The sequence below is a fragment of the Pseudochaenichthys georgianus genome, chromosome 18 (assembly GCF_902827115.2).
Source record: "Pseudochaenichthys georgianus chromosome 18, fPseGeo1.2, whole genome shotgun sequence".
Taxonomy (NCBI): domain Eukaryota; kingdom Metazoa; phylum Chordata; class Actinopteri; order Perciformes; family Channichthyidae; genus Pseudochaenichthys; species Pseudochaenichthys georgianus.
The window spans coordinates 24,083,709-24,110,253 of NC_047520.1; the positions used below are offsets into that span (position 1 = coordinate 24,083,709).

At 41.9% G+C, this 26,545-nt stretch overlaps 1 protein-coding gene and 3 long non-coding RNA genes across 4 annotated transcripts; 3 read left to right on the top strand and 1 right to left on the bottom strand.

Moving 5' to 3' along the window:
- Positions 1-81: 81 nt before the first annotated feature.
- Positions 82-5,785, top strand: cfap184 (cilia and flagella associated protein 184). The gene is made up of 3 exons (XM_034106160.2): positions 82-839; positions 4,523-4,870; positions 4,994-5,785. Exons 1-3 carry the CDS (start codon positions 186-188, stop codon positions 5,321-5,323), a joined length of 1,332 nt encoding a protein of 443 aa, XP_033962051.1. The 5' UTR covers positions 82-185; the 3' UTR covers positions 5,324-5,785.
- Positions 5,786-14,421: 8,636 nt separating this feature from the next.
- LOC139435691 (uncharacterized) lies at positions 14,422-15,331 on the top strand. The gene is made up of 2 exons (XR_011644902.1): positions 14,422-14,523; positions 15,035-15,331. It is a non-coding gene; the product is annotated as an uncharacterized lncRNA (long non-coding RNA).
- On the bottom strand, positions 14,871-16,832 carry LOC139435690 (uncharacterized). Its single transcript, XR_011644901.1, has 3 exons — positions 16,436-16,832; positions 16,137-16,216; positions 14,871-15,581 (listed from the first exon to the last, which is right to left on the bottom strand). It is a non-coding gene; the product is annotated as an uncharacterized lncRNA (long non-coding RNA).
- A 5,746-nt stretch (positions 16,833-22,578) lies between these two features.
- Positions 22,579-23,842, top strand: LOC117463953 (uncharacterized). Its single transcript, XR_004553990.2, has 3 exons — positions 22,579-22,766; positions 22,871-22,968; positions 23,059-23,842. It is a non-coding gene; the product is annotated as an uncharacterized lncRNA (long non-coding RNA).
- The last annotated feature ends 2,703 nt before the right edge of the window (positions 23,843-26,545 follow it).

Sequence of the window (26,545 nt, forward strand, 5' to 3'; positions counted from 1 at the left end):
ATCCTGCTCTGTTAATATTCATGAGCAGAGGTCAGAGCGCCTCCGATTGGCTCCCGACACCAGTTTCCAGGACAACTAAAACAAAACGAACAGTTTCATTTACTACAGACGTGCACAAGCCCTCGAGCTGTACACACATTTAATTATTTTTGGGGGGATTTTATTATATTCTATTTCTATTGAAAATGGAGGACAAGACAGACAATGAGGTAAAGTACGATTTCGGCGCGTCAGCAGATTTCTCGAATGTGGAGAACACTTCTTATATTGGTGTAAATGGAAATGAAAGAGAAGACGTCCCAGCTACAATGGCTGCCTCTGATCATGATGAAGAAAACGGTGTCGCTAGAGAGCCCCCTACTGAAGCTACCCCTGAACCATACGAGAAAAAAGGAAAAGAGCTCAATGTAGTCAATGAACAGGCAAAGTCTCAAAAGGAGAGTGTAGTTTTTGAAATAAACAGCCATGGTGAAGATGGAGCTCCCAGGTTGCCTCTTGAGGCCCTGGAGAGACAGAACACCACACTAGAAGAAAATAAGGCTGGGGGAGAGCAATCCTGTTCTGAAGACCTCAGCTCTGAAGAGTGCATGTGTGAGGACAGAGATACAGCCAGCCAGCGCTGCAGCCTTTTGCAAGGGAAGTTGGCTGAGTTCTTCCACAAGAAGGCCATAGATGACTCCCAGGTGGACGTGGTGATACAGGTTTCAAAGGAGCTGCAGGAGTATGAGAAGTACATAACCATCCTGACTGACCTGAAACAGCAGCTTACCACTAATACAGAGACATCTCAGAAGCAAGCAGAGGAGCTGAGGTTCATTTCCCTTGAGAAGCTGGACAAGGTTTGTCGCACTGTCAGGGCTGGGGATCTGCATGTTGTGCTAAAACGTTGTCTTTAATAGTTGTATCATTTCCAAGTTGAAAATGTTGGAAATGTTTTGTTAACATAGATAGTAAGGCATTATTAAACATAAAAAAAACTATAAAACTAAGAAATGTTACAAATGGTAGCATAACACTTCAGAGTTTGAAAGCTAAAGTGAATAAGTGAGTTTTGAGAGATTTTTTGACTGGGGAGGAAAGTTCCAGAGGGAGCCCCCCGCTCCCTCTGGAACTTTTTGCTGCAGCGAAGGCCCTATCACCCCAGATCCAGAGGGAGGGGGGGCTGCGGTGAAGGCCCTGTCCCCCGGTCCGGAGCTTTGTCCTGATGGGCTGTAGTAGATTAGTTTCTGCAGACCTGAGGCGACGGGTAGGGGTGTGTGGTTGGATGAGGTTGTCACTACCCGATCCGTCCCCCTGCCCGATCGGTACTGCGCATGTGCGAGATGGTCCGCCATATTGACACAGTGGCTTTTAGCAAAGCTCAAAAAGAAAACTCGAGAGAGATGAGTTATTGTTATTACAACGTGACTTCACTATTATTTAACAACTCTTATTGGGTTCTTTTATTTGGGGTTAAGTACATTGTCAGAATAAGTGAGGAATTAATGTAACTTCTGTTAGACAGCCATATGCCATACATGTTGCATACATTCACAATATATATTTATTCAGTATGATAGCTGTCTAACAGAAGTTAAATCCATTTCTCACTTATTCTGACAATGTACTTAACCCCAAATAAAAGAGTTGGGAGTGGGTGGTTGCAGAAATAGTTTGTGTAAGTGATCTCACAAAAGTAAGAGTCAGTTGACTGAAGTTTAAAGTTGCACATTTTTAACTCGTGTGTGAAAATGGAAAGACTCTGACTTACCTGACCTCTGTAGCTCCAGTCCTCTTAATTCTGCTTTAGGCCATTTAAGCCCCAGGCTGTATTTGGCACTACTGGACTTTTAAAAGTGCCATAAAAGTCTGAAAACTCCACCTTAATTTGGCATTTCAAAGTTAAATCCACCAACATTAAGATAATTGACTGTGTTCAAGTACACAGTTTTGTCATCAACACGGTTTTTATGTGAATGAACATTATCGCTATATATCTTTTCAACATACTGGGACTTTTTTCATTATATTCTTGACATACTAACTAGACTGACTTTAAATACTAAACTATGACTTTTTGGATATACTATATTATGTGTCACAGTATGAGTTTTTGTGTTTAGTTTCCTGTTTTATTTTGACATATATTTTCTCCTGGTGACTTCCTTCCTGTGTTTTCCCTCCTATGCCCGATTGTTTATTTGGCCCAATTCCAAACCGCCCCTACACACTACCCCTCACACGATAAACTCCCCTCTCTCCTGCAGAAACAGGAAATGCCGTAACTATAGGTAACAACGGTTTCAAATCAGCATCTCTTGGACAAAACATTTAAATTAAGAACTAAAATAAAACTCCAAACATCTTTAATTGTGTGAATGCAGCACAAGACGCAAGCCTTGTAACCCCGGCCCTGGCGCGAGCGTGGAAATGTGATTGGCGGCGACGGCGCAAAACGAGAAGCATTCGGACCCAAGTACACGGAAGGAATGAGGTATTTGCGGTCTACAATGACAGAGAAGAGACTGTCAAGTTTGGCTGTACTCAGCATTGAATCAAAACACACTAAAGCTTTAGATCTTAATAAGTTTGTTAGGCGTTTTGCTGAACAAGATGGTAATTGCCACATTCAGCTGTTATAGGCACGCCAACTTGATGCTCTGCTGACACGGATGACTCGATGAGCATAAAAAACTATTAAGATGATGACCTTACATGTGTATGTGTATATATTTTTTTCTTTGAGGGGGCCTGCCCCCCAAAAAACTGTTTTAAGTCCTGAGAAAGTCAAATAAGACGGTGTGTAAAGCTACACTGCCCAGCCAAATAAAAAAAGCAACCACTTTGATTTAACTAGGCCAGTAGGTAAGGACTTTCTACTGGATAATACCTTACTGCAGCGATGTATATGTTTTAGCTGAATACACGTGTTTTAACCCTAACTGATGCAGTTAGTCACTTCTTTAATGTGTGTTCTTTCTGATGTAAAGTCAAGGCAAGGCAAGTTTATTTATATAGCACTTTTCAGCACACGACAATTCAAAGGGCTTTACAAAATAAATTAAAAGACATTTTAAGAATAAATACAGTAAAAACACATTATATAATGGCATTTTACAACAGGCATTAAAAGCAAAGATAATAAAATAAACACAACATGTGTACAATACATGTTTAAATGGCATACTGCAGTGCGAATATGAACAGCTGTTGAATTGTTTAATGCGGCCAGCGGCTTGACTAGCAAAGTGAACGTGGTAGGTGTAGAAACCTGAGTCATAAGGTTCAGGCCATGTCTAGCGGTATGTAGAGGTGTTCGTCTAACTCGGTTCTGCGTGTGGGATAAACTGAGCAGATGACGTCGCGGTAGAGGGAAAATTCTGCAGGGGTTAAGTCCTTAGACCTCAGAGGTGATGGGTTACGAAGCTGGACTAAACCGAGACTGGTAGTTACCGGATGTTTGGCCGGATATAAATAGAGTTGGCCGTGATTAGAGGTGGGGTTGAGGCGTGGCCATGCTCCTGAACCTAGGTTAACAAATTAACTTAATTTCACCCCGAAAAGGTCCAACTAGCTCATCTTTAATAATACCGGCCCATACCAGAACCCAGCCTCCACCTTTTTGGCATCTGAGTTGAAGTGGAGCTCTGGGCTACAATTTATTAGGATAAGGGCTTCCTGGTGGCTTCACGTTTGACTCTTTTCAGATCTTTGGCAGTTCATTTGAGTCTTTTTGTCTCGACACGTTTCATGCGACCCTGTTGACTATTTGCAACAAAACTTTGATTGTTCTGTAATAATAACAATATCTTAGCAATTTCAAGTGCTGCATCCCTCTGAAATGTTTTTAAAATGTTTTTTAAATGTTTGACTTTGAAATTTTGCCTGAGGAAAAGAAGCTGCCTAATAATTATGCACACCTTCATGTAGGGTGTTGACATCCTTAGGCCGCACCCTCCCTCATTACACAAATACACATCACCTAATGTGTTTGAATCCAATAGGCATTCAAGTTTATCCAGCTTTGAGTTGGAAAATATGCATACAAATTATGATATGGTCAAGATACTGGCCTAATAATTGTGCACACAGTGGACTGTGTGTGTGTAGTCTGTTCTGACGCAAGACATACGCCAGTTTTCCCCGGATAAATGTTTTTGATCTATGAACACTTACAAACATCGGGTATCGGGTCAACTCCATGGGTATAGTTGCATTTCACAAACTCTAAGGAGAATATATTAAACACTCAAAAAGATGCTTGTTAGATCAAAAACTTTGATCCAAAAGTGTATTGCTGTAGACCGGAGATATTCTCTGGGACTTTTTCTTTCTGAGGAAAATAATATTTGCAGTTGTACAAATTCCATATAGCAAGTACTTTTATAGAAATTTCTCATATGTGTTTTCACGAAAGCCCAAATAACCATCTTGTAACCCAACTATATATAAGCACCCAAATTGGGGGACCTCTACAGGTTTGGAATCAGTGTTGATTGTGTGTTTTAGTGTTCTGAACAATTGGCCATATCTTTGTTGTCAGGTGGAAAATGACTGGCAATCATTGGTGGCCCTAAAGCAGGAGGTAGCTGTGACAGTACTAAGCCTACACCTTGGTAAACAAGCTGCTCAGACCAAGGTGGAGACAGCCTTGGAAACAGAGAAGCTTCTACAGCACGAGCTGATCAGACTACGCCTCAAAAACATCAAGCTAAGGGCCAACATTCACAGGCTGGAGGGGGAACTTTCTGCAAGGGAAAAAGATGCCGGGGACCCCCTACTTCTCCACTTTGATCTGCTGCAGGCTGAGAGGCTAGAGCTGAAAAAACACACTGAAAAGCAAAATGAGGAATCTTTAAAGATGCAACTAAAGATCAGCAGCAGCTTGGAGGTAAGTAGAACAATCCGAGTACAGATTGCGTAATTTCTGTATTTGTTTCACAACATATATGATTTCCAGAAATAGGTAACCCTAACCCTGACCCTAACATTGTTTTTTCTTCTGCTCTATCAGCTACTGTCAAATATAAAGGAGAAATTGTTCTGGAGTCAAATGGAGGCCCAGGCCAAGCGAGAGCAGCTTGCAATGTTGGAAGCAACGGTGGCCAGAGGAACGGACTTCCTCACAAGGACTAGGCACGCTCGCAACAGCCTTCGTAGAGACAACCTGCGGCTGAGAGAGCATCGTGGACTGCTGGGAAACAGGGTCCTGCTGCTGGACTTTGAGGAAACTGTGGACGCCTCTGACTACATGGAGGATCAACTAAGGGATCTGAAGTGCCGGCAAGCTGAGATAGTCTTCAGTTGTGGCAGATGGAAGAAGAAGTTGAGACAACCTAATTAATGAATGAATAACTAATATCAGCCCAAAAAAAGCCAGATTTAAACAGCTGAGCAGGAGCACTCTGACCAGGTGGACTTTGATGTTCTGCTATAGGCAAAAGTGGAAGGCTTAAGAACAAATAAGATATGAAAAAAGATAACTAATTGTTCTTTTTGTATATAATAACTGTATTGGACAATACAATGGTTAACAGAGAGTTAAGCCCAAAACATCAGATGTTAATAAAGAACGGGTATTTTTTTTATTACAAAAATATTGCATACATTATTTCTTCGCCCTCTTCAGCACAACATTCTCTATGGTGTGTTGACCCTCTCTCTGTTGCACCTGTAGAAGTTCAGGATCCTCTCTATGGTGCACCTGTAGAAGGTCAGGATCCTCTCTATGGAGCACCTGTAGAAGGTCAGGATCCTCTCTATGGAGCACCTGTAGAAGGTCAGGATCCTCTCTATGGAGCACCTGTAGAAGGTCAGGATGCTCTCTATGGTGCACCTGTAGAAGGTCAGGATCCTCTCTATGGTGCACCTGTAGAAGGTCAGGATGCTCTCTATGGTGCACCTGTAGAAGGTCAGGATCCTCTCTATGGAGCACCTGTAGAAGGTCAGGATGCTCTCTATGGAGCACCTGTAGAAGGTCAGGATCCTCTCTATGGAGCACCTGTAGAAGGTCAGGATGCTCTCTATGGAGCACCTGTAGAAGGTCAGGATGCTCTCTATGGAGCACCTGTAGAAGGTCAGGATGCTCTCTATGGAGCACCTGTAGAAGGTCAGGATCCTCTCTATGGTGCACCTGAAGGTCAGGATACTCTCTATGGAGCACCTGTAGAAGGTCAGGATGCTCCCTATGGTGCACCTGTAGAAGGTCAGGATGCTCTCTATGGTGCACCTGTAGAAGGTCAGGATCCTCTCTATGGTGCACCTGTAGAAGGTCAGGATGCTCTCTATGGAGCACCTGTAGAAGGTCAGGATGCTCTCTATGGAGCACCTGTAGAAGGTCAGGATGCTCTCTATGGAGCACCTGTAGAAGGTCAGGATCCTCTCTATGGTGCACCTGTAGAAGTTGCAGAGTATCCTGGAGTCCATGGTGAACCTCTGAATCCTGCGGAGGAAGAAGAGCCGCTGTTTTAGTGTAGACTGATTTTGGTTGCAATACAAGGTATTGAACATTTTTCTGAATAAATATATAAATAATATTTTTCAAAGTTATATTTCTCCAAGCCTATTGATTTAGTATAAGAAGCAGGAGACTGGTGATGTATGGAATAAGTTTGGTTGCATCGTTTTTTCTCCGAGGGCTACATACAGAAACATATACGAAGGGAGGGGCCACTCACTCTAGTGCAGTGGTTCCCAAACGGTGTGTCGCGGCACACTGGTGTGCCGTGAGGCAAGTCCGGGTGTGCCGTGGGATTTTGTGACAACCATACGTTATTATTGCAATATACAACTACACAAAAATAATAAAAAAAGTATTTACTATATCAGTACTTTGTAGGTTTATATGTACGTAATCTGCGCGACTTGTGCGTCCACATCTCCACGTGCAGTGCTGCGTCAGCGATAACTTTCGAGGGGTGGAGGTATGCCCATTATTTTGAGTTCATCCGAAGAATAGACAGTAATGTGACGGTGAGGTGCAAACTGTGTCCAGGCCAGAAGCTGTTATCCACTGCTGGAAACACCTCAACAAACACCTGCAAAGAACACATGTTAAGGTGAAGCTACCGCACACGCTATTTGTTGTTTGTTTATATCACTAGTCTGTTCTTCTTCTCTGTGTTGTTGCCTGTTTTGAATGACAAATACACACTACCGCCACCTGCTGGTAAGGAACGTTATTGCCACTCACGCATGCGCAGTTCGTACGTGCTCGGCGAGTAAAGTAACGAGTTACTTTATGTAGATAGTAACGAAGTAGTGTAATATATTACTTTTTTAAAAGTAATATGTAATATATTACATTTGTTTAGTAACGACCCCATCTCTGGAGTTGGCGTTCTCTACTCTGGTTTACATGAAGAAAAACAGGAGGTCACGGCTCTCTGTTTAACAGGACTTGCGAGTGGCCCTCTCCTCAGTGCCACCAAGAATTAAACAAATCTGCGCGCCCCGACAGGCACATGTATCTCACTAATTTGTAAGTCGGCAAAATATTTACAATAGCACATGTTTCAATGCTGATTGCTGAAATGTTACATTTATAATTTGTAATTGTTTGCTTCCTTGCGTTGACAGTTCTCTGTGCTGAATTTCTGCTGAGTTTCCTTTGCCTCATTTTTAATTGTGTGACCTGTCTGTCTGTCTGTGTGTTGCTGCTTTGATGAAGCCTAATTTGATAAAGTCTCAAATTAATTTCTGAAATATTTCGTTAATAAATATTTCATGAGTAATATAGTTGTCTTTGTCACATTTTATTTGGCATTAGTAAATAATTATCCACATTTACAGATATTTTACATGATATGAGTGATAACACGTGTTATAAGGGGTATTTTGCACAATAGGTGTGCCTTGAGATTTTTTACTTGTCCTTTGGTGTGCCTTGGGCACAAAAAGTTTGGGAACCACTGCTCTAGTGAGTGAGATATATTGCCTTATCAGTTCATTGATAAGTTAGCAAAATCATTCAGAAGTAGGTAAATTATGCTTGATACTTGAAGATGCTTTAAGAAAAAAACAGCTCATTCCTCAAAACAGAAGCTTCAGCTTCAGCTTATAATATGAGGAAATTAAATATGTTATTTAAATAATAAGTTGTATAAGTTATTGTTATTGTATATATATATATATATATATATAAGTAAAATAAGTTATTGAGCTTTTTTCTTATCAACTTAGATTGGTTAGAACAATGTTGGCTTATTAACACATAAGTACAGTACATATATAGAAGTACAATATAAGACAAGCACAAGTCTCATTTATGGGCCATATTTCCATGTCGTCACCTTCTTAAACTAATGGCCTAAGTCATATTTTGGAGAAAATGTTTTTTTTGCCTAAATCATCTCTTCTTGATGCTGGCCACCTCTGGTAAAATTGCCTACATCCTTATTGAAAGGATAGTGCTGTTCCTACCCTGATAGTATAATGGCCTATGTCAAGAGTGTGACTTAGGCCATATATTTAAAAAACATAATGGCTTAAGTCACATTGTCTTGTGACTTAGGCCATTTGACAAGCTTTACAAAATGGCTACTTCAAGAAAAAGAAAAAACTAACAGATAAATTAAGTTATTTTCATGGTTCAGGGCTTGTCCCCTATTGGGAAGTGATGTTTACTATACTATAGGCTGGGCTATAAATGTTGTGTAGTTATTTAGTCTTTTACTTTCACAATGTATAGTTACTGTAGCTACCGAAGCTATACTGTAGGTACTATAGTTACTGTAGCTAATATAGCTACTGTAGCTCCATGAAGCATGCACACATTCCCTTCTGGGACAATAAAGACTAATCTAAAAACTAATCTAACCTTTCAAAAGTAACGGTTACAATTACTGCATAATTATGAATTAGAAAAAGTACATTTTGCGTTTGTCTGTTTCAATTCTTAATATTGTATTATTGTCTCATTTTTCCACATTACATTTCCATCTTATTAGGAAAGATTACATGTTTTTTTAATTGAATTTGGCCAAATGATATTCATCAAAAATAGCTTTAATGTATTAATACATAGGACCACAGTGCAATTACAAAACATTTTTTCATAATGATCACAGTTAAGACCGTACGCCTACTCCTTTTTGGTAGGAGATGCACTTGACTTTTCAGACACCGATCAGGAATCATCCAATGAAAATGAGACCGTTGTTAAAGAGATGGAGCAGCATGTACCAGGCCAAGACCCTGTATCAGATGGAGCAGACAATAACTTAAACACTCTCATTGAAGAAGAGAGTGTTGCTGAAGAGGCCAAGCAGACCCGTCCACACCATGAAGAAGACTTAGATGATGATGATGTTATCATTGACCCAAACTACAATCCATCCTCTGATGAGTCCTCTCTCCCTGAAAATGAAGACAGTCTGGCAGCAACTTCAGAACATTATGGTCCTCATCTAGAGGATGTATGAAAACAATATGGTCAAAAGGAAACAACATAAATACCTCAGCCCAGAAACATGGAAGCAAAATGAATCCAGGAAGAAACATCTCAAAGGAATGGCATACAAGGTCAAAGGTGGCAAAGAAATAGCTGCAAAGGCTATGGGCCTTCCCTGCAATTCGAAGTTCTGTCAACGAGTCACGACTCGAGACTGTCAATCCATTACAGAAGAGCAGAGGCAGTGGATATTTTAGAAAGTTTGGTCAATGGACAACTGGGAAGAACATCGGTTATACGTCACCACTTTGATCACAAAGGTTACCATGAAGCGAAAGAAAGAAAGTTGGTGAGGGATCCAGGCGCAGTTCATCATTTTCCTACCAACTGAAACTTCAGGATGGAACGAATCTTAAAGTGTGCAAAGCTTTTTTTCTTCTACACTTGGTATCCCTGAAAGAACCATTACACTGGCTGAACAAAGACACCATCGACCATGACGAACAAGTGGCAGACCCGCCAACTACATCTCCACCTAAGAGTGGCAAAAATGCAAAGCTGGAAACTGCTGTCACAGAGTTCCTTAAGGACTGGTTGAAGGATCTGCCCACTGTTGATTCACACTACTGCAGAAGGACAGCGCCCTACAAAGACAAGAAGTTCCTTCACCCAGGCACAACCATCTCTCAACTACATCAGGAATATCAACAGGCAGCTGCAATTGCTGAAGTTGACGCTCTGCCAATCAAGGAGAGGACATTTCAGGACCTTCAGTCCATGAAACATGTCATACCCTTCGAGTGTCATCAGCTTTTTGACAATTTGCCACATAATTACACACACACACACACACACACACACACACACACACACACACACACACACACACACACACACACACACACACACAAATCAAGATGACTGAGAAAGATTCAGGGGATAAACTGATTTAAAGGTCCCATGTCATGCTTTTCCGGTTATTACCTGTCCCCTAGTGTGTTATGTAGGTTTTTCTGCATGTAAACAGTGTGCAGAGTCACAAACCCTCAAAGTGCACCCTGTAGCGAGTAAAACTCTAACACAGAAAAGACCTGTCTGTGCTGCCCCAGAACGCCTCGTTGGACATTTCTCTTTTTCCATTTGTTTCTTCCTGAGTATAGTGACGTAATCTTACCCAGTTCCAAATGGACCAATCCGTGGAGCTACACACACACACACACACACACACACACACACACACACACACACACACACACACACACACACACACACACACACACACACACACACACACACACACACACACACACACACACACACGTGTCACACACACACACACACACACACACACACCCCCCCTTATCTTTTCTCAGCCGAGATGTTCCGCTGAGTTTTGCCGGCACACTCAGCCGCAGCTACGTGGATCTCCACTCACAGTTCGCCACACACTCACGTGTGTGTGCTCAGGCTGAGTTCCGTGGTATCTCGCAGACCCCCCGCAGCAACCAGGAAACGACACCAGTAATACAGCTCACACTGTCCGCTCCTCGAGCCTCAAAGGGCGGAGCAGCGAGCCCCGCAACGTCTCGCCAACACAGCACCCAGACCGCATGCAGCATTCTCATCTGTTTGTCATTACTGGTGTCATTTTCTGGTTGCTAACTAATGCCATTGTAACACATAATCACTGATGTTCAGCTGTAACGGTGGTGGACTAATCAGAGCACAGTGGGCTCACAGGGTGGGGGGGGGGCAGGAGCTCCAACAAGGTGTGTAGGACAGAGAGTGAATACACAGACTATAGAGATGCTGTTTGAGAAACCAATGTGAGTTTGGAAAATTGAACAATGTAAATCTATTCTAGTCGACCTCAACAATGGAATTATGATCAGTCGAAATGGCCAAGACATGGGACCTTTAAATGGAAAAGGGTTAGCTGCAATTAAAAACACAGCAAAGAAGAGCTGGAGGGAGTATGAGGAGAGGCACATGCCTCCTCAGGGTTAGATTTACTTGCCTTTTGTTTTATTTAGCTAAGATTTAAGTTGTACCTTTTGAGTTTGCTATATTGAATTAAAGGGCCAAAAACGTCCAAACTGCCCTCTCTTTTCTGAGTCTCTGTATGCTCTTCTAGCATTTGAAACTGTTAGTGGCCGACCCAGCCATGGTCTGTCACAGTAATGCGGAAAAGAGAAGTGCACTGTTTTGCCTAAGTCACTTACTCAAGAAGTAATAAGGCCTAAGTCAGGTTTCAAATTGCCTAAGTCACAACAACATGTTCGTAAATTGGCCTAAGTCATCTAATCCTCTTATTTTACACAATTGACAGACAGTGTTATTTGTACGTCAATAGTCATATATTGTCATAACCTTTTTGTGTGAAATAATTAATATATATCATATATTCTATATTTGGTTCAGTTTTTTCTGTTTTTTGAAAAACTTTCAAATATGACTTAGGCCATTAGTTTAAGAAGGTGACGATGTACTTTTTGAATTAGCCAATTCAAAATGGCCCCCAATGGAATTAGTTTTGTGTCATTAAGATAAAGCAACACTTTCTCAGAATCAAGCAAAACTAAGAGTTTAAGAGGAAAAAAAACGGAGTCAACCAAAAATAAATTGAATTTAAAAAATAAAACTATAAGTTGCAAACAAATCATTTGTGTAATCATGTAAACTATAAGTATTTTTTCATTGTTTTAACATATCTTTTTGTTTGCAGTTCTCTTTGCTTCTTTCTCAATGACCAGACTTTTGCTCTCGCTGCAGCTCTCGTTTTCGCTCCTTCATTTTTTGTTTTCCATTCTGACCCAAACATCCCAGGTGGGTGGGACTTTCAGGGGACTTTCATTGGCTGCTCAGTTTTTGAGTGACAGCCCACTACACCATAGATTGTTACAGTGCAACTCATGCAGCAAACTTGGGGGTGTTTCTCAATCTCGAATAAAGCTGCTCCAGAGCCACTATTTCAAGCATACTACGTCATCGAGTGCCGCCGAAGTACTGTTTCAATGTCCAGCATACTTGGAATTCTACCGAGCCCGGCGTACTTCGTTTGGAGAAATTTCGAGGCTGCACATGTGTAGACTCCGCGGTCTTAAAATCCCCACAATGCTTTGCGCATGGACCAATTTCCCCAAATCTGTGGTGGAAAAGGTATCATATGACGCACACCTGTACACTTGCTCGCCTGTTCCATTCTTCGTTTTCCGAGGCTAGGAAGTATTCTTGCTTCGCTTCTGAAGCGAGTGACACGGAAGACATGTGCTACCAAGCAAGCATACTCGACATTGAGAAACACCCCCTGAGTCCCCTCGGCCAAGTTTGTGTTGGTGCAAGCCTCCTTGGTAGTTTTCATGAAAATATCGGACTTGAATTGCTGTGCATTATACTTGTGTTGTGTAGTTTATACTTTATTACAACTTTAAATATTTTAATACCTGAACACACTGCTGCTGTAAAATACTTTCCCAATTTGAGATCGATAAAGTGTCTGTCTGTCTGTTTATTTATTTTATAGATAAAAAAACACATCTATGTATTTTCAAGCTAAAGGTGATACCCAATAAAAACTGTATACTATTTATTCAAAGACATGTTACATTTCAAAAGCATATGCTTTAATTTAACAAATTCTGAGAGAGAGAGAGAGAGAGAGAGAGAGAGAGAGAGAGAGAGAGAGAGAGAGAGAGAGAGAAAGAGAGAGAGAGAGTCCCTGCTGTAGCGCCCGCCCGCTATGAAACATCAAGCTACCCCACAGCACCCCCAAAAGAAAATCTCTGGCGCCGCCACTGGCCACACATGACGGTTTTGTGTGCCCTCCCATGCAAATAATATGCCCTCTCTGTAGATGTGTTCTGGCGCCGGGTCTGGAGAGCTCTCTCTTGTCAGACTGAGAGGCTCAGCTCAGTGTTTAGATGGTTAACTTTAGTCTAACTTATCTCAGTGGGTCTCAAATAGTTTGGTCACCATTATGTAAAGAAGTATTTCCAAGGCACACCTTTATATGATCATTATAGTTATACAAGAGAATAAATGGGGCTTCCGGTTGACCACGGGAACAAAATGGCTGCGTGAGTCTTGAGCTCCCGACAACATCCCACTATTATTACACATTAAGTCATTTCACGCCGAATTATCTGTTGGAAAGCTATAAGAATGCCGGAGGCAAAGGGAAAATCCAACCTGATCTCACCAGAATGCGTGACTCCACCACGACTCCTTAACACCACAATGCGTGGTGGAGTCACGAACTTTGTTACATTTGCGTGTCGGCACCACGCAAACAACCCCAATGTAAAGTGAATGAGGCTCCTTTGTCGTGGTGCACACACGCATTTCTACAACGTGCATTGTGTGTAATGCAACTGTTATTTTTATTAAATTAGTTAGTTTTTAAGGAAGGCCAGAGCTTCAGCTGTGTCAAATAGATTGTTCCCTTCAGTTAATGTTATTTAAAAGATAATGATCATGTCCCCTGTATTGTATTACGAGCGTCCATTCCCATTGGACAACGGAGAATTTTACACCCGGAAGTAAGTAGCCTATTCCCCTTACTGTCGATTGATTTTACAGTGATATCTGCACTACTCATCGACTAAAAAACCCCAAATTGTCCTTGTTAATTACACACCAATTGATTGGTTTGAATTGTGTACAATGCTTTTGTATTTTCCCCCTTCGATTCGGAGAAACAAATATATTTTCGGAGTTTTTGGACGGCAGAAGACACTACACTACCCAGAATCCTCAGCTATCGTTTGGGACTACACCATGTGCTTAAATGACAAACCCCGTGATCAGTCCTCAACCTCTGTGATTGGATGCGCGACGTTTACACAGAGCGTCCAAAAGGACTTTGAAATGGAATGAAACCATAGACTGTATATATAAATGGACGTAGGGTCCGTGACGTCACCCATAGGATTCTGCAGAGTTGCCGTGAAGCCCTTAGTAGGCGGAGTCGGCCACTAACGGCTCGACAGCGACGTCAGAGTTCAACTCCCGCCTGTTCCAAATAAGGGCAAAGAGGCGGAGCCGAGGCGGGACCTGCAGCCACCGAGCTGGAAGTTCCAGAGCTAGCTGAAGCTACCAAGCTAAGCTAACATGCTCCCCATCTGCACACTGCCGTCGCATTTTACGTTTCTAAGGTAAGCGGACATAAAACTATTCAGCAAAACTATAAATAATAATCTAAGTTATTGAGTTTTTAGCATAATACTTCAGAATCTTAAAACCCCTTAACGTTTATATGCAATTGTGCTAAATTCAACACTGGAATCAAGCAAATATTAATATGTTTGCATGACATTAGTTATTTGTATTTTGATATCACTTAATTATACGTTTAAGTCAAGCTAAGGTACATGTGATGGTAGCTAGTTAGTGCTCTTACCTGTGAGGCCTCCTCCAAACAGCATAATAACCAGAATGTATCATTAAAACTAAGTACCAGTTCTAGATCCTTGACTTTAGACAAACAATTCAAAAGACAACATGTATTTAAAGACCAATCTTTATTTGAATGTGCCTCTTAACCTGATATATTAGTTATACAGTAATAGTATTGACAATCTAAAAAAACTGAGCAACTCAACAGTCAACTTTATGTTTCTTATTGTCTAAAGCATTTATTATTTTCATTTCCCCTCTCATATTCAGTGTGGTCCAGAGAGCTGCAGAGACTTCAGGGAGAAACCTCCGTGTGATGGACGTCCAGTCTGTTGGTGTGGAGAGGACTGAGGGTCTTTCCTCAGCGAGGAGGACCAGGCCTGATAGAGGAGCCCATGCTGGGCATAGCTGATACCAACTGCACAGGCCTAGTCTGTCACGTTATTTGACTAAATGTGTTTACTTATAAATGTAATAGGTTTACACCTTCTGTCCATATGTGCTTTTTATTTAAAACATTTGATTAACTTTTGGTTCACATTTCAATAAATTGTATTTGTATTTGCACTCCTTTCGTCCATTATTCTTACTGAAAATGTTAGATTACACATTCACATCTGACTGAAGATTGGCCCCATTTATTTGTGATGTTGCAAACTCTGCGGTACAAGGCACAGGTGATGTGAAGCTCATAAAGTGAGGCAAATAGAAATAATCAGCTGATGGAGTGTCTCATAACATCAGCTTTTAATGTTCCTCTTGGATGCTCTTCTTGACCCTCAGAGAAGGAGAAAATGTCGTGTATTTCAGGCATGTCCTGAAACATAAAACATATTATTGCAGAACAAGTGTGTTATTTATGAAAGCGTTGTGTTTGTGTGTTTAGGGGCTGTAGATATAATTATTTTGTAATTGTAATGGTTTTTTGTTTTTTTTAACAGTGAGCAATCAGATTATGAATGAACAGTATGAAGTTCATCAACATTGAAATATATGTTATTATCAAAATAATATTTAACTGTTACAAAACGTAGTGCAACTGTAGAAGCTTGCTCTGTTGTCTCACTGAAAGAATCACTTTTACCACGTTTTTACAGACAATATTGAGAGATAAATAGTAGCAGTTCTCACTGTGTTAAATATCTTTGCCTTCAATACATTAAATTAGAAAGCTGACAAAGTCATATTGCTAAATATCTAAAATGTAACTTTTTGCATGGAAAAAACCCTCAACTTAACTGATGTGTAGGTGATCGAGTATTTAGTATTGTTTAATGGAATACATATCAGTGTATTAAAGTCAATACTTCATTTATTTAAACCAATATCTTTCTTGATTCTTTGTACAGTATGAAAAAAAGAGTCTTTGTACCTGAGCTGAAGTTCACTGCTGTGAGGAGTCCAGTTCTGTCTCTCACTCTCTGGTCCAGCCTGTCTGCATCACCTGGACACCTTAAACAAACAGATATATATGTAAAGTACCATGTGTACAAACTAGGGATGCACGATATTGGTTTTTTGAAACCGATACCGATAACTTCCTGCTTCTCAAGACCGATACCGATAATAAAAATAAAAATTACGCCACTAATTATTTTAACGCGATTAACGCATGTGTATTTTTTTTCCACGGCCGCCCCGTAGCTTCAGAGCGCATCGAGTTTAAAATACCATCTACAAGCTGATGCTGACAGCCCTGCTCCTGCCGCCCGCTTGTGGCAGACCACACTTCCACGCTCACCGGCAGGCACCGACTGGCCATCTGGAGGACCGGGAGGGTGTGTGTACGTGTGGTCCGAGCGAGCAAGAGAGAGACCTTAGTGCATTGTTGTTGTAGCATCTGGTGCTAGCTAGCTGCACTAACGGATATAAGGAGCTGTTTAAATGAAAACAGAGGAGCGCTCTATCCACACAACTGCGCCGAGCACTTGACTTTATGCAGGAAGCAGACAGCGGGACATTGTAGGAGAAGTCAGCACACTCAGCAACATGATTGCAGCGTCCAGGCTGCTCCGGTTCGAGTATATGCCTTGAGTTGCACATAGCTCCAACGCGCGCGCGCAGACACACACACACACACACACACACACACACACACACACACACACACACACACACACACACACACACACACACACACACACACACACACACACACACACACACACACACACACACACACACACACACACACACACACACACACACACACACACACACAGTATTGTATTATTGTCTTCGTACGCTTTTAACACACCATCGTAGCGATGGCGATGTTTCAGGTGACTGATCAGGTTCGAAGTATTAGGGAGCGCTGGATTTGTGAAGAACTCCCCTCTTCCTAAACCACTAACACCACAGTACTGGCAAAACGGGAGGAGCCGAGTGAAAAACAAGCGCCCCTCATCCCAATCCACCCACACCGCAGTATTTTTTTCTTTTTTTTTACCCAAAAAAAATATTGTATATTATCGGGGCTATTAATACTGTTATCGGTTTATCGGGATGACGTCATAATTCCTAATATCGGACCGATAATTATCGGGCCGATAATTATCGTGCATCCCTAGTACAAACAATATGACTGATTCTCTTCTGTTGAACATGTTGGATAGTGTATTGTCCGAGTCAGGGTCCTTTTTATTTTACTGTAACTTTGGAAGTTGTGTTACCAATGCTTACTGTTTATTTGATACCCATTTGGTAATGCAATTAATAAAAACAATAAGGTTTGGGTTCGTTCTTCAGATGACTGTGACGTTAACGTGTAAGCTCGATAATGAACTCCAGCTCAATCAACCATATTGTAATATCTAAGTAATCATCTTTAAATATGACATTAATAATTGTAATATACACACCTTATTTAGAGGTTGATTTCACATACACGACATTAGCTTGTCTACATACTTGAGCATAGCCAATTTAAATTAACCTTAGATGCATACAGTTCTACCTACATAATAAAATATCTCTAAATTACAAGGATGTAACCTTATTTTATCAACCTCAAACAGAAGCCGTTTGTTCAACAGTATTATCCCACTTAACACTTGTCTATTTCGTTTTAACCTTTATATATACAGTCTATGATTTTAACTTGGAGGCTACGATTAGCATCGTTAGCACCGATGTAGCTACCACTAGCTTACATGCTAACCCAAGCCTTACCATTCATTACGTAGCTGATCATTAACACCAAATCATTAACACATAAATAAAGCACTCGAATTTCACTTACCGCATTCATGCACCGTCTGTTTTAACCGCAGAGCGAGTCACAATAGTCCGATATATAAGCATGAAGAACAAACAACCACGGCCGGCTACAAGTTGTGTTTCCTGGATGAGCTGAGCAGGCAGAGTCCCTGTAGCTTCACGGAGCAGCTAGCAGAGAGACGAGAAGCTAACAGCGGCAGGCACTTGACAGAGCCGTCACTCAATGTGACCACGCCCTAATTGATGCACAAACTTTAAGACCTAATATAAATAAAAGGGTTGCGTTAGAAAACAATTCACTCTCAGATCCATAATCATGAAGGTGGAATCTAACTATATCGATAATAAAATGTATGGAGCCAGGGGTAGAAACATGTTTTTTTCTGCTGTAAAGTTGGGCATTTTAACATGGGGGTCTATGGAAATTGCTCCTTTCTGCAGCCATCGCCTATCGGCCAATATATGAACTGCAGTGTGTGGCACTTCCGTATTGGCTTCCCGGCTCTTCTCCAGAGTTTGCCGCTTGGTCACGACGCACACAGAGGCCCCCTGCAGCCCCCTTACGACGGACCTTTCCGGGTTTTGGAACACGGTGAAAAACACCTGGTGGTCGACATGGGCGGTAAGGCTGAGCACGTCTCGGTTGACCGGGTGAAGGCTGCTCACTTGGACGTGGACCGGCCGGTGGTGCTGGCTCGGCCGCCGAGACGGGGCCGACCCCCGGCTTTGATTCCTGTCAGGGAGTGTGGACCTGTTGTTCCGGTCCCTCCTCTGTCAGGGGCCGCACGGGTGGAGGTCGCTGTACCGACTCCGGTGCGCAGGTCGTGGGGGCAGGCGGATTGTTCCTCCCCGCCATACGGATTTTGTTTACACGTGAATTCTGGGGGGGCTTGTGTGGTGACACGTTATGGGACATAATTCACCTCTCTTATTGCGTTGCCACACGGACCCTTTAGTGGGAACACCTGGAGAGTTAGCCTCCATTCCTGCTAGCTCGTTAAGCAGAGCAGACGATGTGTTGACCTCTCTATATTTAATGGATAATAAAGAGTGGAACTCCGTTCTGAATACACCGCCTCCGACTCCCTTTTCCTGGCGCTACACGTCCTTCAAAATGGCGCGCTGAAATTCATTTCCGGGTCACTACCGGAGGACCGAGGAGTCGAGGAGTTGAGGAGGGGAAATTTGAGTATTGAGAAGCCTCTAGAGTCACTAGAGGCTTCTCAATACTCAAATTTCCCCTCCTCGACTCCCCTCCTCGAGACTTAGTCCCGCCCACAGGAGATGCGAGCGGAGGACCGAGGAGGGGAACCGAGGAGAGAGGAGGGGAAGCAGCAGACGTTTAAAGAAATGAGAACTCCTCTCCTCTGAGCGGTCATATTAAAGCGACGTCCGTTCATTATTACGTGGCAACAGCTGCATGAGTGTTTTGTCATATTTTATAATCTCTGTTAGATCAGCTGAACATTGTTCCCCCACATATTTACTTTGAATTCATTGAGAGTGCGGTATAATGAGACAATACCAGGCTACAGATGCGGACACACAGACACAAATATATTTATATAAATATATGCAATTTAAAGTATGAGAGCACTCCCATGATAACGTAACACAATCAGAGACTGGATATATCCCCCCCCCCCCCCCTCTCTCTCTCGTCGCTGAAATGGGGAATTGAAATTACGGGCCAAAAGTTGTATTTGCAAGTATTAAAAGTAAGCAGAGGACACCAAACCAACTGAGACCCGTCTGTCCGCCGCATCTACGCACTGTACAACACACACCTACACACTGTACCACACACACACCTACAGCTCCTAAAGCATAATCAGGCTACAGCCGTTGTGTATTTTATTATGTGAAGCACTACATGGTTTTAGAAAAATATCTACTCTTTGTTTGTAGATATCTATAAACTAAAGCAAATAAAGAGAGTAGGCCTGTTATACTGAGTGATATATATTTTACACACTGCTCTGCTTTCTGCACCTCACAGCTGTTATCACTGTAAACATCGCGTTGCGATGAGAGCAGGTTCTAAAATAATATCCAGGGGTTGCATGCAGAGCTGTCATTGGCTGAGATAAGTCCGGCCGTGCGTCACGCCTCCACCGTTCCCGGAAATGCATCCGCGGAGGAGCCGTGGAGGAACCATCAGTGTATCCTCGGTTATAGCTCCTCCAGAGAGCCTCCTCGACGCTCGATCCTCGGTCCTCGGTGTGCATTTAGAGAAATGAGACGTCCTTCAAAATGGCGCGCTGAAATTCATTTCCGGGTCACTATCGGAGGACCGAGGAGTCGAGGAGTCGAGGAGGGGAAATTTGAGTATTGAGAAGCCTCTACTGTCACTACCCGATCCGTCACCCTACCCGATCGGTACTGCGCATGTGCGAGATGGTCCGGAAGTCCGGACGGCAACACCAGATGGACACTTGACACAGTGGCTTTTAGCAAAGCTCAAAAAGAAAAACCGAGAGAGATGAGTTATTGTTGTTACAACGTGACTTCACTATTATTTAACAACTCTTTTTATTGGGTTCTTTTATTTGGAGTTAAGTACATTGTCAGAATAAGTGAGGAATGAATTTAACTTCTGTTAGACAGCTATCATACTGAATAAATATTTACTGTGAATGTATGCAAAAATGTATGGCATATGGCTGTCTAACAGAAGTTAAATTCATTCCTCACTTATTCTGACAATGTACTGAACCCCAAACAAAAGAACCCAATAAAAAGAGTTGTTAAATAATAGTGAAGTCACATTGTAATAACAATAACTTATCTCTCGCGAGTTTTCCTTTTAACAATAACTTATCTCTCTCGAGTTTTCCTTTTGAGCTTTCGAGTTTTCCTTTTGAGCTTTGCTAAAAGCCACTGTGTCAGATGTCCATCGTGGGTTGCCGTCCGGAGTTGTCCAACATGGCGGACCCTCTCGCACATGCGCAGAACCGATCGGGCAGGGTGACGGATCGGGTAGTGACAGTCACTACCCGATCCGTCACCCTACCCGATCGGTACTGCGCATGTGCGAGATGGTCCGGAAGTCCGGACGGCAACACCAGATGGACACTTGACACAGTGGCTTTTAGCAAAGCTCAAAAAGAAAACTCGAGAGAGATGAGTTATTGTTATTACAACGTGACTTCACTATTATTTAACAACTCTTTTTATTGGGTTCTTTTATTTGGGGTTAAGTACATTGTCAGAATAAGTGAGGAATGGATTTAACTTCTGTTAGACAGCCATATGCCATACATTTTTGCATACATTCACAGTAAATATGTATTCAGTATGATAGCTGTCTAACATAAGTTAAATCCATTTCTCACTTATTCTGACAATGTACTTAACCCCAAATAAAAGAACCCAATGAAAAGAGTTGTTAAATAATAGTGAAGTCACGTTGTAACAACAATAACTCATCTCTCTCGGTTTTTCTTTTTGAGCTTTGCTAAAAGCCACTGTGTCAAGTGTCCATCTGGTGTTGCCGTCCGGACTTCCGGACCATCTCGCACATGGGCAGTACCGATCGGGTAGGGTGACGGATCGGGTAGTGACAGTGACAGTCAGGCCCAATCCCAAACCACTCCCTCAACCCTACCCCGCCGTGATGGAGTGAACTCCGTCTGTAGCTACACTCGCAGCTCAACGAGGCTCCCTCCTGTCAGATGGAGGGAGTACATACAGTGGCAAGCTTTGGGAGAACTCCCCTCTCTCCGGCAGAAACAGGAAATGCCGTAACTGTATGTAACAACGGTTTCAAATCAGCATCTCTTTGACAAAAAATGTAAATTGATAACTCAAATAAAACTCCAAACATCTTTCATTGCTCTTTTAGTTTTAAACCTGATGTTTATAAGCTTCTTAGTTTTTGCAACAGTCTGTAAATATACACAACTTTATAATAAAATGCACACATTTACCTTAGACTAAACACAGGTATGATCCTAAGTGAAAAAATATGAGGTTATCATGAGGTTGTTAACATCGCAGTTTATCAGTGGATGTTTGCTGGAACTACTTGTACACAGCGTGTTTCCTGACGGACACACACAGCGTTGAGACCGGTCAGGTAGAGACCGGTCTCAAGTCAAAACCATTATAGACATAATGGTCAACACCGCTGCAGACTCGCTGTTTGAGGGCTTGATAGCCCACTCCCCTCCACACCGCTCCACACTCGTTGGTTTGGAACAGCACTTAATATGGCGGACCCTCCGCGCGAACGCGCAAACGGAGGGGTAGTGTGTAGGGGTAGTGTGTAGGGGTAGGGTGTAGGGGGCGGTTTGGGAATGGGCCTTAGTACCAGATATGTTCGGGTGTATTTCCGTCGCACCCGTCATCCGTCATATCCGTCTACTCACCTCCCTCTGCTCCCAGCGCTCTGCTGCCACACACCGGCCGTCTGCGGAACTGCAGCCGGAGGAACTCGGTACAGCTTGTTATGTGTGTGTACTAATTATTTACAATTAAAAAATATATATATTCTGCGTTACTTTAGCCAACACTTTTATAAGGCCACTAGATTAGATAATTACGAAATGTGTAGATAGAATACATATCTTTCAGGTTGTTATTTTGTCATTGTTTAATGTTTTATTTACCTTTTAGTATTTTTATATAGTATCTGCACTTTGGAGAGGAGTTGGGAGACACACCACACATCAAATCACATCTACAGATTGGTTCTCTGCTTCATACAAGCAGGATTTCAACGTCATGCACACCATTGACACCTGCTGTGGATGCTTGGAGCCTTACAAAAACTGCAAACCAGGTAGACTTCTTATTCTGGATAATAATGTTTATGTGTCATTACATATTTAGTGTGTTGTGGTCCTAGTGTGATTCAATTACAATATTTTCTTTTTCTATTCATAGGATATGTTGGGAAAGGTAGAAGAGGAGAATTGCAGGGCATCTACTCTGATGACCAACATCCAGGCTATTGCAGTCCCTTCTGCAACCAGATATCATAGGTACAGATTAACTCACACAAACAAATGTCAGAATAGACTAAATTGTCACTGCAATTAATGAAGATCATCATTTGATATGTTATCTTCAAGTTTGGTTTCCCGGATGCTGCCCGTCGTGGACTTCGGGTCGTGGACTTCGGGTCGTGGCTGAACCTGTCTCTGCAGTCCTGCCTTGGGTCTCGTCATGCTGCTTCCCTGATGGCTTCCTCATATATTCTGAACACTCTGTGCTGTTATATTTTCTCTACTGTAGGCTATTTTATTATTTTTACAGCACTTTGGCTCGACCAAAAATCTTTTATAAATGTGTTATATAAATAAAACTTGATTTGATTGATTTGATTTGAAAGGGTGTGCGCCAAGGTTCCATACTAGGACCAATAATTTCACCATATATGTAAATAATCTCCAATAATTTATCAAATGCTGCTTTCCATTTTTGTGCAGATGATGTAATTTATTGTTCATCCTCTTCTATAGAGCAAAGTCTTGATTTCCTCCAGTCTGCCTTTGATGTTATTCCATCCCATTTATCTCAACTCAAGTTAGTATTAAATGCAGACAACTCCAAACTCATGATATTCTCAAATGGCAAAAAGTTAACTTCTTTTTTCCCCAACATTTGTACTGTTCAAGGGACTGACATTTACATTGAAAGGGTCACTACATACACATATCTAGGTTTTATTATTTATCAGAACTTATCTTTCAAGTCACACACTGAAAATGTTGTTTTAAAAATTAGGTTTCTCCGTTCAGACAAGGAAACATTTGATCTCTGCAACGTTTTTACCAGTATTGGATTCAGTATCTGCTTTACATGAATGTCTCTGACCAGTGCCTAAAGAGTGTGGATACTGTGTACCATTGTGCATTGTTTTATTACACATATATATATTAGTGCTGTCAAAATTATCGCGTTAACGGCGGTAATTAATTTTTTGAATTAATTGCGTTAAAATATTTAACGCATTTAACGCATGTGCAGAATGGCCCGCCCCATACGTGCCACCAGTGGCAGCGCCAGGGTATGGCTGGGGTAGGCTACACCCATACCAAAAATGGCTTAGCCCCACCATGAAAAATGATGTTAAAGTAAGCAAAATAAAGTCTGCCAACTCGCGCGGAGTAAAATTGCACAGACAGCAGTTAGTAAGATTGATTTCAGTAGCCACGGTTTTGAAAACCTTTGTCACGTAGTCTTCTCAATAGAACATCTTTGATAACGGCGTGGTGTTGTTGCAGGAAGTCCCTACGGAGAATACTTTTGCTGTAGTACAGGGCAGAGCCATATAATAGTAATAATATGGCTCTGGTACAGGGGTGCACATAACTGGTACGCAGGTTATGTGCGTAATCTTAAATGCGTACCGTCACTTGTGTCACAAAGCGCATTTGCGTACCGACGTACTTGTGAAGCTTTTCCAGAAGGCGGTTAGATCACTGGACGACAGAGTCGGTCTCCGTGTGCACAGACGGGGCTGCTGTTAACGTCGGTCTGTACAACGGAACTGTGCCAAAACTACGCCAACCGGCTGCGGAGGGAGACTCCCCCCATCACTGGAGAACTGCGCTAAAACAGCTGATCACAACGTTCACACTCTGTGGTCACGAAGTACTCCCCTAGCCCCCCCCCCCCCCTCTGTCGACTTTCCTGAAGTACTCCCCGTTGATAGAAATCAACACGTAATGAATTAAGACCCCACAGTTTGATGATTGATAGGTGTGTGGGTTGTCTTTCATTTTGACATGCAGAAAAATGTTATAATAAACATAGATACTGTATGTTAAATGGATATATATGGAATCACATCTACAGATCAAGACGAAGCGAATGGAAGTACTCCTAGCGTGAACATGTTTGTGAAAACGTGTGCAAAGTCTCCGAAAATCCTAAAAATAAGCTCATATTTGAATTCCCCATAAAAAAACACATCATTCAGTAAAACAAGGCCCCACTGATCATCTGCTCCTGATCTCTCTGCGAATTGAAAGTACTTATTGCCTGAGATCGCATGCTGTGGTTTTATTAAATGTGCCAAGTGCTAGGACTGTCTTATGGAAGAAAGCTTTTCGATGTGCAGCTCCACTAACATGGAACAGTCTGCAAAAAGAACGGACAATTACCAAGCTAGTACCACTACATGTTTTTAAAGCTCGGTTGGATGCTACAAAATCAGATGCTGTTGGTACCTGTACATGTGGTTAGATATGTTGTTCTGTTGTTTATGTTTTTATGTCTTCATGTGGAACCTACTGCTGCAGGTCTCCCTTGAAAAAGACATCATTGATATCAATGGGATTTTACCTGGATAAATAAAGGTATTGAATTGAATGTCCAATGAAAACATATCCAAGTGTAACAAACATCCAGTATTAACCTTACTGTTTTTTTACTAACAGTAACCAACTAATAATTTTAATAAAGTGCATATTTATTCCAAACTCATAATATATATATATATATTATTAGGGCTGTCAAACGATTACATTTTTTAATCAGATTAATCACAGCTTAAAAATTAATTAATCATGATTAATCACCATTCGAACTATGTCCTAAATATGCCATTTATTTATGTATATTGTTGTGGGAATGGAAAGATAAATGAAAGAAGGCGGATATATCCATTTAACATACAGTATCTATGTTTATTATAACATTTTTCTGCATGTCAAAATGAAAGACAACCCACACACCTATCAATCATCAAACTGTGGGGTCTTAATTCATTACGTGTTGATTTCTATCAACGGGGAGTACTTCAGGAAAGTCGACAGAGGGGGGGGGGGCTAGGGGAGTACTTCGTGACCACAGAGTGTGAACGTTGTGATCAGCTGTTTTAGCGCAGTTCTCCAGTGATGGGGGGAGTCTCCCTCCGCAGCCGGTTGGCGTAGTTTTGGCACAGTTCCGTTGTACAGACCGACGTTAACAGCAGCCCCGTCTGTGCACACGGAGACCGACTCTGTCGTCCGGTGATCTAACCGCCTTCTGGAAAGCTTCACAAGTACGTCGGTACGCAAATGCGCTTTGTGACACAAGTGACGGTACGCATTTAAGATTACGCACATAACCTGCGTACCAGTTATGTGCACCCCTGTACCAGAGCCATATTATTACTATTATATGGCTCTGCCCTGTACTACAGCAAAAGTATTCTCCGTAGGGACTTCCTGCAACAAAACCACGCCGTTATCAAAGATGTTCTATTGAGAAGACGATCACTACGTGACAAAGGTTTTCAAAACCGTGGCTACTGAAATCAATCTTACTAACTGCTGTCTGTGCAATTTACTCCGCGCGAGTTGGCAGACTTTATTTTGCTTACTTTAACATCATTTTTCATGGTGGGGCTAAGCCATTTCTTGGTATGGGTGTAGCCTACCCCAGCCATACCCTGGCGCTGCCACTGGTGGCACGTATGGGGCGGGCCATTCTGCACATGCGTTAAATGCGTTAAATATTTTAACGCAATTAATTCAAAAAATTAATTACCGCCGTTAACGCGATAATTTTGACAGCACTAATATATATATGTAATAAAACAATGCACAATGGTACACAGTATCCAAACTC

Coding starts and splice junctions, on each gene's coding strand:
- cfap184 (XM_034106160.2), top strand. CDS start 186: ATGGAGGACAAGACAGACAATGAGGTAAAGTACGATTTCGGCGCGTCA. Junction 840..4,522: donor CCCTTGAGAAGCTGGACAAG/GTTTGTCGCACT, acceptor CTTTGTTGTCAG/GTGGAAAATGACTGGCAATC. Junction 4,871..4,993: donor AGATCAGCAGCAGCTTGGAG/GTAAGTAGAACA, acceptor CTGCTCTATCAG/CTACTGTCAAATATAAAGGA.